Raw genomic sequence first — 12,410 nt, 5'->3', positions numbered from 1 at the left:
AACTGAAAGATGTTGAAAAATAGATCCTTTTTTATACTTTTGACTGAGGCAGAGAAGGAGCAGGAGGTCAGATGGCAGATAGGCTGAGTGTAAAAGACAAAGGGCTTGTTGATAATCGGCAAAGAGAACAAAGAAATGTGAAAAGGTGTGAAAGGGAAAGAATTGGTCCTCTCAATGAAGCGCAAAGTGACCATGACTCAAACATGACATGGCTTTGGGAGAGGGCTGGGGGAGAGAACATATGAAAAGTGGAGAACAGACATGTTATGGTCAGCTTCTGAAGCCACTGAATTTAATATTGAGACTTCGAGGCTGTGGATTGCTTAAGTGGAAAATGAGGTGTTGTTGCTCGAGCTTGCATTGCAAATTGTCCTCTACTTTATTTCCTAACAGTTGCTCACCCTGGCGCCAGGCTTGTTAGTGGGTCATAAATGACAAACCCACTGGTCTATATTGTGACTGCTGTTATAGAGTCATCGAGCCTCCTGGAATATCTTGGAATGCCTGCAAACTAAAGGTGAAACTCCTGGACACTGGAAAGAAAATTCTTAAAGGCATTAATATAACCTTTGAATGCTTTCTTCATTTGTAAAAAAAAAAGGGAACTAAGTGTTTGATTGGGTTTGACATTGAAAACAGGAGGATGAAACCTCCAAGGCATGTCCAGCCAGAGGTCCTTACACCGGTCACCATGGGAATTGCTGGGCCTATAAAAACTTACCGTTTAAGTCGGTGATCATTTTAACCAAGTCCTGCCAGCTCAGGTGAACATGAAGTTGGCAGTTCTGGATTTCTGTCCCTGTAATTAAACATTGAAATGAAACCAAAATGCTGGGGATCTGAAATGAAATGAAAACACAATGTGGTGGGAAATGCTCGGCAGATCAGACAGCATCCACAGTGAGAGGGAGGACAAAATTTCAGGTGTATGACTCTTCAGCAGGATATTAAATATTGATGCATCCCTGAAGTGAATTAGCACAATGAAATCTCATTCTTACTCACTCTTGATTGTCTGAGTTAATGGGTTGGTTCTTTAATCTTCTGAAGTGTTCATAAACCTTGCAGCAGAATGCAGGGATGTTTCGCACCAATCTTTTCTTCCCTTTGTTATTAAATTATTGATTAAACCATTTGTAGGCATGGAATTTATTGCAGCTGTAAATTGTTTGAACCCGTGACTGGTCATGGATAAATGTTCTGTCAGTCATCAAGAAATATCTTTGATCACTTGATTCCCGCAATCAGGTTCTTCTGTGCCACGAAGAGAACTATAGATCTCGAAAGAAATGTTGGATAGGCTTCTTCTTGTAATATCTTCTTGTGTCTGACTGTTGGGATAATTGTAAGGAAGAAATCATTCGATGAATCCGATTTGAACTAAATGTTATTTTTCCTGCACTGCTGACAACTACAAATTGATTCAGTCGCTACATGGTATGGATTTTACATTGTGTATTAAAACAGTGTTGTCAACTCATTAATCAACCAGTTGAGGCGAATTCTGTGCATTTAAAGGATAATTGATAAAATGACCAGTGTTGACATTTACCAGCACTGGTTACCATGAATGCATTCAGCTTGCACATTCAGAATCTTTACATGACTGTGGAGAGATGGAACATGATGACTGCAGGACTCCACTATTCATCAGATGCTAATTGATTTCTGATAAAGAAATCATTTGTTTGCCAAGAAATCTTGTGCTGTCCATGGCGATAGTGACTGAAGGTCTTCTGATGGGCTGGTTGAGTCTTTCCCCTTGGACCAATTGGATCTTTGGTAGTTTGTTTCCTGTACTGAACTTGGAGCAATAAATCAGATCAGTGAGAATATTAATTACAAGTCAAAGTTTTCAAATTGTGCAAATGGACTTAAATGCAGGAAAATCACGATTCCTATTGATTTTCCTGCTCTTAGGGTCAGTGATAGTAATGGTGGTGTGATGCAGAATTCTGGGATTTTAGGAAGAGGCATAACATTAGCCACTTGCATCAAAATTCCTCCATTTGCTCCTTTCAAGCGACCTTGCAGGGCGCAAAACTCAAGGAAAAATCAGCACTATTTTTATTGGGTCTCATCAAGAAATATCTTTGCAGAAAATATTAAGTTTCCCCAAATGGAATGCTGTGTCGAGTCTGGGAGACTCAAGACCATCGAAGAGACAGCAGCTCTCCATTGTGACTCCCTCAGCTATCGGAAGGCATTTAATTGCTGTTGGCTCCTCAATCCCCTGTTGAAGGCTAGCAGTGCAATCAGACTCAAGAGTCCACACTTCAGGTTGTCTCACCAGACTGATGGCGAGCCAGTCTTTCAAACACTGAGCCGTGTGAATTGAATAAATGCGGGGAACTGCACTGAGGCAACACATCAGTGAAGTGGTGCAAGTGAGAGTTGGCGGATGGCAACATTCAGGTTCATTTATCGGTTTGATGAAAATTGACAGCAAGTCAAAACTCATCAGGCTTTCTGTCGGTGGAGTTTAGACGTCTCTTTGCACCACTTCCCCACAAAGCGCCACAGAGTGGAGCTACTTCTGGGAAACTGGTACCACTGAGTTTGTGCTAAGAATCACCTACACATTCCTGTCGAGGTTAAGGTGTAGTCCCGTTTCACGATGCATGCCTAAACGTTTAGGGATTGTCTTATAAAATTATAAACTGAGACAGGAACCATTCTAATCTCTTTGATAATTGGCTGTTTTACAGACACATTGAGAACCAGAAGAGTCTCCAAACATTGAACGCTTTTGATATGGAGCCTTACATTGGACTCCAGAATCTGTAAGTAAATCAAATAAACTGAAATGTTTTGTCAAAAGATTGCATTGTTCAATCGATGTTCAGTGTTAAGCAGCGAGAAAGTTTTAAATCAATGTTACAGCTCTCTGCTTTCTTCAAGATTAGTTCAAGTTAATGCGACTGGATGCTGAATCTAGGAGCTCCTGTCTTTAAAACTTATGATGAATTCTAATGCTGTGCCGACTCAGTCCAAGGGAACAAACTAGCTTCAGTTTGAATCTTCTGCTTGTAATTTTAAGTTTGAAGCCAGGTTCTGAAAACCGACGTGTCAAATTCCATAACATAACTCACAAAGTTCTGTGATGCCACAGTCTCAAATTTTCAGGAGTCTTGGCATTTTGCTGTTGATGCTCCTCATCCTTACAGCTCTGAAAGTGACCAGAGCTTTGGGATTAGCACATAGTTGGTTTACCATGGAAATTTCATTCTGTCAATCCACTGGTTCATCAGAGGCTACACTGCGGATATCCCCCCCTAATCAGTGAAGACAATTGATTCAGCAAGTTCATCCATTTTCTGCTGTCACTTTGCTGTTAGAAACCACAGAAAGGTTCAGGCTTGTTTAATGATTGGGGTTCTAATGGTGACCTGAGCGAGAATAATGCAGAGCAACAATGTGGTCTTGAAAAGATAATACTTGTAATTGTGGCATATTGTTCAATGCTTTCATTAAGATTAATGATAACATTTTAATTTGTAAAAAGGCTTTTTTGTATGTTGCGGCTGTAAAGAAAACTGTAAAAAACTTATTATTAATGCGTTTCATTTCTGGATTGGCTGTCTGTGAGAATTCTTTTGTATGATTGACTATTTGGGTAGCAAACTGATTTCACTGCAGTTTGCTAGGAATGCTCATCATATAAATTGGACAAAGACCAATTTTAATGGTATTAGGCAAGAACTTTTGAAAGCTGATTGGGGGCAGAGGTTCGCAGGTAAAGGGACGGCTGGAAAATGGGAAGCCTTCAGAAATGAGATAACAAGAATCCAGAAAAAGTATATTCCTGTTAGGATGAAAGGAAAGGCTGGTAGGTATAGGGAACGCTGGATGACTAAAGAAATTGAGGGTTTGGTTAAGAAAAAGAAGGAAGCATATGTAAGGTATAGAGAGGATAGATCGAGTGAATCCTTAGAAGAGTAAAAAGGAAGTAGGAGTATATTTAAGAGGGAAATCTGGAGGGCAAAAAGGGGACATAAGATAGATTTGGCAAATAGAATTAAGGAGAATCCAAAGGGCTTTTCAACAAATATATTGAGGACAAAAGGGTAACTAGGGAGAGAATAAGGCCCCTCAAAGATCAGCAAGGCTGCCTTTGTGTGGTGCCGCAGAAAATGAGAGAGATACGAAATGAATATTTTGCATCAGTATTTACTGTGGAAAAGGATATGGAAAAATGTCCAGATTACAGAGGAGGAAGTGCTGGATGTCTTGAAATGGGTAAAGGTGGATAAATCCCCAGGACCTGATCAGGTGTACCCAAGAACTCTGTGGGAAGCTAATGAAGTGATTGCTGGGCCTCTTTCTGAGATATTTGTATCATCGATAGTCACAGGTGAGGTGCCGGAAGACTGGAGGTTGACAAACGTGGTGCCACTGTTTAAGAAGGGCAGTAAAGACAAGCCAGGGAACTCTAGACCGATGAGCCTGACCTCAGTGGTGGGCAAGTTGTTGGAGGGAATCCTGAGGGACAGGATGTACATGTATTTGGAAAGGCAAGAACTGATTCGGGATAGTCAACATGGCTTTGTGCGTGGGGAATCGTGTCTCACAAACTTGATTGAGTTTTTTGAAGAAGTAACAAAGAGGATTGATGAGGGCAGAGTGGTAGATGTGATCTATATGGACTTTAGTAAGGTGTTCGACAAGGTTCCCCAGGGGAGACTGACTAGCAAGGTTCGATCTCATGGAATACATGGAGAACTAGCCATTTGGATACAGAACTGGCTCAAAGGTAGAAGACAGAGGGTGGTGGTGGAGGGTTGTTTTTCAGACTGGAGGCCTGTGACCAGTGGAGTACCACAAGGATCGGTGCTGGATCCTCTACTTTTTGTGATTTACATAAATGATTTGGATGCGGTACAGTTAGTAAGTTTGCAGATGACACCAAAATTGGAGGTGTAGTGGACAGTGAAGAGGGTTACCTCAGATTACAACAGGATCTTGACTAGGTGGGCCAATGGGCTGAGAGGTGGCAGATGGAATTTATTTTAGATAAAGCGAGGTGCTGCATTTTGGGAAAGCAAATCTTAGCAGGACTTATACACTTAATGGTAAGGTCCTAGGGAGTGTTGCTGAACAAAGAGACCTTGGAGTGCAGGTTCATAGCTCCTTGAAAGTGGAGTCACTGGTAGATAGGATAGTGAAGAAGGTGTTTGGTATGCTTTTCTTTAGATTAGATTAGATTAGATTACTTACAGCGTGGAAACAGGCCCTTCAGCCCAACAAGTCCACACCGCCCCGCCGAAGCGCAACCCACCCATACCCCTAACCGAACACTACGGGCAATTTATCATGGCCAATTCACCTGACTTGCACATCTTTGGACTGTGGGAGGAAACCGGAGCACCCAGAGGAAACCCACGCAGACACGGGGAGAATGTGCAAACTCCACACAGTCAGTCGCCTGAGGCGGGAATTGAACCCGGGTCTCTGGCGCTGTGAGGCAGCAGTGCTAACCACTGCGCCACCGTTTTTATTGGTCAAAATATTGAGTACAGGAGTTGGGAGGTCATGTTGCGGCTGTACAGGACATTGGTTAGGCCACTGTCAGAATATTACATGCAATTCTGGTCTCCTTCCTATTGGAAAGATGTTGTGAAACTTGAAAGGGTTCAGAAAAGACTTACAAGAATGTTGCTAGGGTTGGAGGATTTGAGCTATAGGGAGAGGATGAACAGGCTGGGGTTATTTTCCCTTGAGCGTCAGAGGCTGAGGTGTGACCTTATAGAGGTTTACAAAATTATGAGGAGAATGGATAGGATAAATAGACAAAGTCTTTTCCCTGGGGTGGGGGAGTCCAGAACTAGAGGGCATAGGTTTAGGGTGAGAGGGGAAAGATATAAAAGAGAGCTAAGGGACAACGTTTTCACACAGAGGGTGGGCCGTGTATGGAATGAGCTGCCAGAGGAAGGGATGGAGGCTGGTACAATTGCAACATTTAAGAGGTATTTGGATGGGTATATGAATATAAAGGGTTTGGAGGGATATGGGCTGGGTGCTGGCAGGCGGGACTAGATTGGGTTGGGATATCTGGTCTACATGGACAGGTTGGACCGAAGAGTCTGTTTCCATGCTGTACATCTCTATGACTCTATGTCAAAAAGACTGGTAGATACTCAATGCAGCTTTCTTTAAGGTTAGGTTCCAAGTGATTCCTTCCTTTACCATTGGCCAACAAACTCATTCATTGTGATCACAAGAATGGTGTGAGACATTGCATGTCGCCAGCAACTCAGTGTGATACGGACAATATAACCAAGCAATGAGATAACTATAATTTAATTGACAACATAATGTGGTCATCTATCTGGGTCCTTACATTTATGCATTTATATTTTTTGCCAAGGTTTCCCTAGTTGGTTTTAAATGCATTATGCAGCACAACATGGATAAATGTGAGGTTATACACTTCAATATTAGTTAAATGGTGATATGTTGAGAAATGCAGAGGTACAAAAGTATGTGGCTGTTTCCGTACCCTTTAATGAGGGTGACTGACTGTGTGGAGTTTGCACATTCTCCCTGTGTCTGCGTGGGTTTCCTTTCACTGCACTGTCGGGATTCTATGATTTTTGTGAGGCTCTGGTTTCATCACATTTCTTAGAATTATTAAAGTCAATGAAAGAAAACAGGCAGGTGCAGCGAGCAATTAGAAAGGCAAATTGGTCTTTATTGTCAGAGGATTTGAATTCAGAAGTAAGGATGTCTTCTTATCCAGCACCTTGGTGGGACTACACCTGGAGTATTATGTTCAGTTTTAGTCTCCCGACTTATTAGAGGTCATACTGCAATAGACTGAGAGCAGTGAAGGTTCACTAGGCTAATACTAGGATTGGCAGGGCTGTCCTATGAGGAGAGATTAGTTCAATGGGACTGTATTCACTTGAGTTCAGAAGGATGAAAGGGGATTTGATTTAAACATAGAAAATTCTAATGGATGGATGGACCTAGATGCAGGGAGGATGTTAGCCATTTTTTGGGAAGTCCTGAACCAGGGGTCACATATCAACACCGTTGCTGAGTAAAGGCCTACCACAGGTTGAACACAGTTGACACTGGTTGCTGAGGCCTATTATAGTTCGAAAGTCAATGCATTGAGTACAGGAGTTGAGATGTCATGTTGTGGCAGTACAGAACACTTGTGAGGCCACTTTTAACATACTGTGTTCAATTCTGGTCTTCCTGCTACAGGAAAGATGTTGTTAAACTTGAAAGGATTCAGGAAATATTTACAAGGATCCTGCCTGGGTTGGAGAAGTTAAGCTATCAGAAGAGCCTGATTGGGTTGTGGTTTTTTTCTCTGGAGTGGTCAGAGGCTAAGATGAAACCTTATAGAGGTTTATAAAATCAAGTGGGGCTTAGATACGGTGAATAGGCGTGGTCTTTTTCCCAGGAGTAGGGAGTCCAAACTAGAGAGCATAGGTTTGAGGTGAGAGGGGTAAGATTTAAAAAAGACCTGAAGAGTAACATTTTCACACAGAGGGTGGTGCATGTATGGAATGAGCTGCCAGAGGAAGTGATGGAAACAGGTGAAGTTGTAACATTTAAAAGGCATCTGGATGGGTATCCGAATAGAAAGGATTTAGAGGGCTATGGGATAAATGCTGGCAGATGGGACTAGATTAATTTGGGATATCTTGTTGACATGGTTGAGTTGAACTGAAGAGTCTGTTTCCATGCTGTATATTTATATGACTAAATGGGACTAGGTCAGATTGGGATGCCTGGCCGTCATGGACATATTGGTCCAAAGGGTCTGATTCTGTGCTGTATAATTCTGACTCTACGCTGCTTACTGGTAGCAGAGTCAATAGCTTGAAATCTAGACTCCTACACTGTAATGGATGTTGCCTGACCTGCTGAAGGTACTCAGTGCTTTTGTTTTTTATCTCTGGATTTCCAGCAATATTTAATTGTACTATCATACCATCTGTCTTTGTAATTGTTGGCTGTACCTGATTTTGTTTTATTTATATGTAAGGGCACCCAGAAAGCCATTTGAATGCAAATATCTCCCAGTCTTTCACCATTTAAAAAGTATTCTGTTGTCCTATTCTTCCCAAAAGAAATGAGTAACTTTGATTTCACCACATTATATTCCACCTGCCAAGTTCCTGCTCACTTGCTTAAATTGATTTGCTATTCTGAAGCATCCTCCCTCCAGCCTGTTTTTCCGATCTAACTTCATATGGTCAGCGAGCTTGGACATATTACATTTGATCTCTCACTGAAGTCATCAATATAAAGATAAAAGGAGGGTGAGAGGATTAATGCAGTTGGAGTAGCATAGTGGCATTGTCGTTAGCACTGCTGCATCGGGGACTTGGGTTCAATTCCCACCTTGGGTGACTGACTGTGTGAAGTTTGCACATTTTCCCTGTGTCTGTGTGGGTTTCCTTTCTCTGCACTGTAGGGATTCTGTGATTTTTGTGAGGCTTTGGTTTCATCACGCATATTAGAATCATTAAATCATATTGTACAGAAGGATGACATTTAGCCTATTGGATCCATGCTACCTCTTTGAAGGACTATTTGGTCCTTGCGCACTTCTTTTGTGTTCAGTTCATAAGTAAGCCTTGAGGGAAGAAAAGGACCTGCTCGAATTCTCTGGCAAATCAATAAAACATCTTTCAATGCATTTCAAACGTAGGGTTTATTTTCGGGAGTAGAAGATTTTAGTCAGATCTCTGCTACTGAATGCTGCTTTGTTTTGACAATCCAGTCAGCCCAATGATTTGGCTTCTCCCCTAGATCTGAAATTCCCATGTGGTGAGCAACTGGGGACCAACTAGGCACAAAGCAGAAAACCTGAATCTCACCGTCCTTTTATCTTTATCTTGTGACTTCAGTGAGAGATCGAAGGTAGTATGTCCAAGCTTGCTGACCATATAAAGTTAGATCGGAAAAGCCAGAAGTGGACCTGAGAAGTGTTTCGAGGGAGGATCATAATAAGTTTATTATCAGTTAAATTGCATTTATTACACTGTTGCTAACAGTGTGAACAGTTCTGATCTGTGTATCTAAAGAAAGGTATACTGGCATGGGAGGCAGTCCAGAGAAGGACTCCACTCTACTGCTAGTGGATGTAGAGGGACTGTCTTATGAGGAGTGGTTGAGTAGATTGGGCCTGTATTAATTGGAGTTTCGAAGATTGAGAGGTAACCTTATCAAACTATATATGATTCTTAGGTACTCGACAGAGTAAATGCAGGGAGGTTGTTTCCCTTTATGGGATAGTCTAAGAAGAGAAGGCAGAATCGCTTCCTCCTGGGATCACCTATTTAAAACAAAGGTGAGGAGGAATATCTTCTCTGAGAGGGTACTAAATCTGTGGTGCTCTTATCTCGGAATGCTGTTGAGGCTTGGTTGTTAAGTATGTTCAAGGCTGAGATACATTTTTCATCAGTAAGGGAATCGAGGATTATGGGAAAGAGGCAGGAAAGAGGAGGTGAGGATTATCAGATCAGCTGTGTGATCTCATTGAGTGGCAGAACTGACTCATTGGGTTGAATGGTCTACTTGTCTTACTCTGCCTTATGGTCTTATGGTAAAATTTGAAGTGAGAGTTTGTTTATAAATTACTTATTTACTTGCTGGATGGTTTACAAGCTGATTGTAATAAATTAGCTCAACTACCTGTTAAGGTATGGAGGGTGACAGTCCTTTTCAGTGAGCTAGTAATGATACAACCCTAAAATCCATGACTGGAAAACAGTTAAAGCATATTTAATTTTAATGTTGCTTTAAATCTGTAATCACCCCCCATCCGTGGATACTGAAATATTATTAAAAAGGACAAATGTTTGTCCAAGCTAGCCTTTTTCTGTAAAATACTGCCTAGAGTGAACATAGAGAACATTAGATTATCAGTATGCCCATTGCATTATGAGATGCACCAGAAGACAATATGGTCTCATTCAGTTATGGCCTCACTTCCCTGGTTCCCCAGTTCCTGCTTGATGGCTCATTTCAGCTGTGTGTTACAATGTGCAATGTGTACTAATATTAATCGAAGATGCCAGTCAGTGTAATGCATCAGGAGAAAAGCTGAACATAGAATCTAATCATCTTTTCGATCTGAATTTAGCAAAATGTACTTTCCTTTTTAATAAATGTTGAGATTTTTATTTTGGATGTCTGCCTGTTCCTGTCGATGTTTAATTTGCACAGAATAAAAATGATCAGGAATAGAAGGTTTATCTAATCCACTCATCTGATTGGGTATGTGATAAATCAGACTTGGGAGTACACAGAGTTTGTAACCTTCTACATTTGTTCTCATTTCCAGGACAATCATAAATTCAGGACTTCGGTCGATCGCTCCACGAGCTTTTGCCAAAAATCCTCACCTTCACTACATGTAAGTCATCCTGAGCTTAGATCGGGTTTATAGAGGGTTAGGAGTTGAGTGGTTAAATTCAGATGCTGAGGTAATAAAGATTATGGTTTTTCTACAATCCATTACTCCAGAGACCTGAAACATCAATGATCCACAACTCTATTTCGTTTTCTTGTTAAATAAACATCCTTATGTTGCACAGGAGTTTGAACAAGCTCAGAAAGGTTTGTGAAGTAAAGACCTTGGAAGTTCTGCAGAGCTTTTCTAACAATAAAAAAAATCAGCGCAGGATAATGGGATATTGTTTATTTATGAATGACAGTGCAACTCTAACTTATAGGTATTCCACAAGCATCTACAGCTTCATGAAAAAGGTTATAGTGATGTGAACACTTCACACCTCTGCCTGAGAAATGTTCAGTCTGAATTTCAAAAGCCAAATGTTGATATATGTTATTGTGCAGAAATAGAGGACAATCAGATAGCAAAGAGGAGGAAAGATGATGTGAATTCTATCTTCAGATTGACTTGCATTGAAATATTATCATGAGATTAGAACCAATTGCCTTTGAAGGAATGCGACTGTTACTTGCTTAAATAGATGTGACACTTTATTTGGCTGATTTAATTTTCTAATATCGTGTCTACAATAAGGTGAGGACAATTCAAAGAAATGGAATATTCTTTTTTTCTCTTTTAATTGCAGCTTTCATGTCCAGAATCATGTGAGACGCTCCAGATCTTTTTGTGTCTTACTATACCAATGACTGTTGTTTCCCCTTGACAAGTCATTCTGTTCAAGCTCCTGATAATGGTGAAAATGTGCTCCGTTGGTTTCTCCTTGCAGTAGTTAGATACTGCAGCATGTGAAAGGAAAACATGTCTATCACTGCAGGATTTCACACTTTCTGTGGACATAGTGGCTATGTTAATCTGTGGTCACCTACATCACTCGGAAAAGACAGGCAAGGAACGAGAATAATTCTTTTTCAGACATTCTGTACCATTGGAAAACTGTCTATTTGCTGCATTAAGCACAGTTGCCATGTTATATATGGTAAGCTAGGATTTGATAGAGTCCCTGAACAAGACCAGGCAAAGACAATGACAGGACTTATTGGATTTAGGAAAATGGAGTTGAATAGGAATACAATGTTGGTAAATGTGATGTCATCCATTTTGCTAAGAATGACAGCAAAATGGACTGTTATTTAAATAGTAAAAAATTGCACAAATCACAAAAAGTTAGTTTGCAGGTGCAGCGGGTAATTAAGAAGACAAATGGAACAGTGTCCTTCATTGCTGTAGGGATGGAGTTCAAAAACAGGGAGGTTATGCTGCAGCTGTATAGGATGTTGGTGAGGCCGCACCTGGAGTACTGTGTACAGTATTGGTCTCCTTACCTGACAAAGGATGTTCTAGCATGGAGGGGGTGCAAGGGAGGTTCACCAGGTTGATTCTGGAATTGAAAGGGTTGACTTATGAGGAAAGATTGAATAGACTGACTACACTCATTGGAATTTAGAAGAGTAAGGGGGGATCATATGGAAATGTACAAAATTATGAAGGGAATAGGCAAGATAGAAGAAAGGAGCTTGTTTCCACTGCGGATGAAACAAGTACTAGGGGGTATAGCCTCAAATTAAGGGGGAACAGGTTTAGGACTGAGTTGAGGAGGAACCTCTTCACCCAAAGAGTTATGTATCGGTAGAATTCCCTGCCCAGTGAAGCAATTGAGGTGACCTTGTTGATTATTTAAAAGGCAAAGACATATCTTTGAACTGTAAAGGGTTAGGGTGAGCAGATGGGTAAGTGGAGTCGGGTCCATGGAAAGATCAGCCGTGATCTTATTGGATGGTGGAGCAGGCATGATGGGCCAAATGGCCTACACCTGCTCCTATTTCTTATGTTTTTCTGTAATCTTGGGTACAGGAGGGTATCACATTGTGACTGTGACACAGAAACCGGGTCATTGGTCTACTTTTTAAAAGATTTACAAAATAAGTGAGAAATAAGTGTTGCAAAGCAGCTGAAACACAAAATACAACAC

The 12,410-nt window shown here is 41.0% G+C and overlaps 1 protein-coding gene across 1 annotated transcript in view; it reads left to right on the top strand.

Annotated features, from left to right (window-relative positions):
• LOC140468981 (NT-3 growth factor receptor-like) overlaps window positions 1–12,410 on the top strand; it is a 758,188-nt gene that overhangs the window by 209,988 nt on the left and 535,790 nt on the right. Inside the window, exons 2-3 of the mRNA XM_072565139.1 lie at window positions 2,709–2,783; window positions 10,310–10,381. Coding sequence (XP_072421240.1) covers window positions 2,709–2,783; window positions 10,310–10,381 — 147 coding nt within the window. The remainder of the gene's footprint in view (window positions 1–2,708; window positions 2,784–10,309; window positions 10,382–12,410) is intronic.

Source organism: Chiloscyllium punctatum, chromosome 48 (genome assembly GCF_047496795.1).
Source record: "Chiloscyllium punctatum isolate Juve2018m chromosome 48, sChiPun1.3, whole genome shotgun sequence".
In the NCBI taxonomy this organism is placed as follows: Eukaryota; Metazoa; Chordata; class Chondrichthyes; order Orectolobiformes; family Hemiscylliidae; genus Chiloscyllium; species Chiloscyllium punctatum.
Note: the sequence above shows the minus strand (reverse complement) of the source record. Positions and strands in the feature narration are given on the sequence as shown.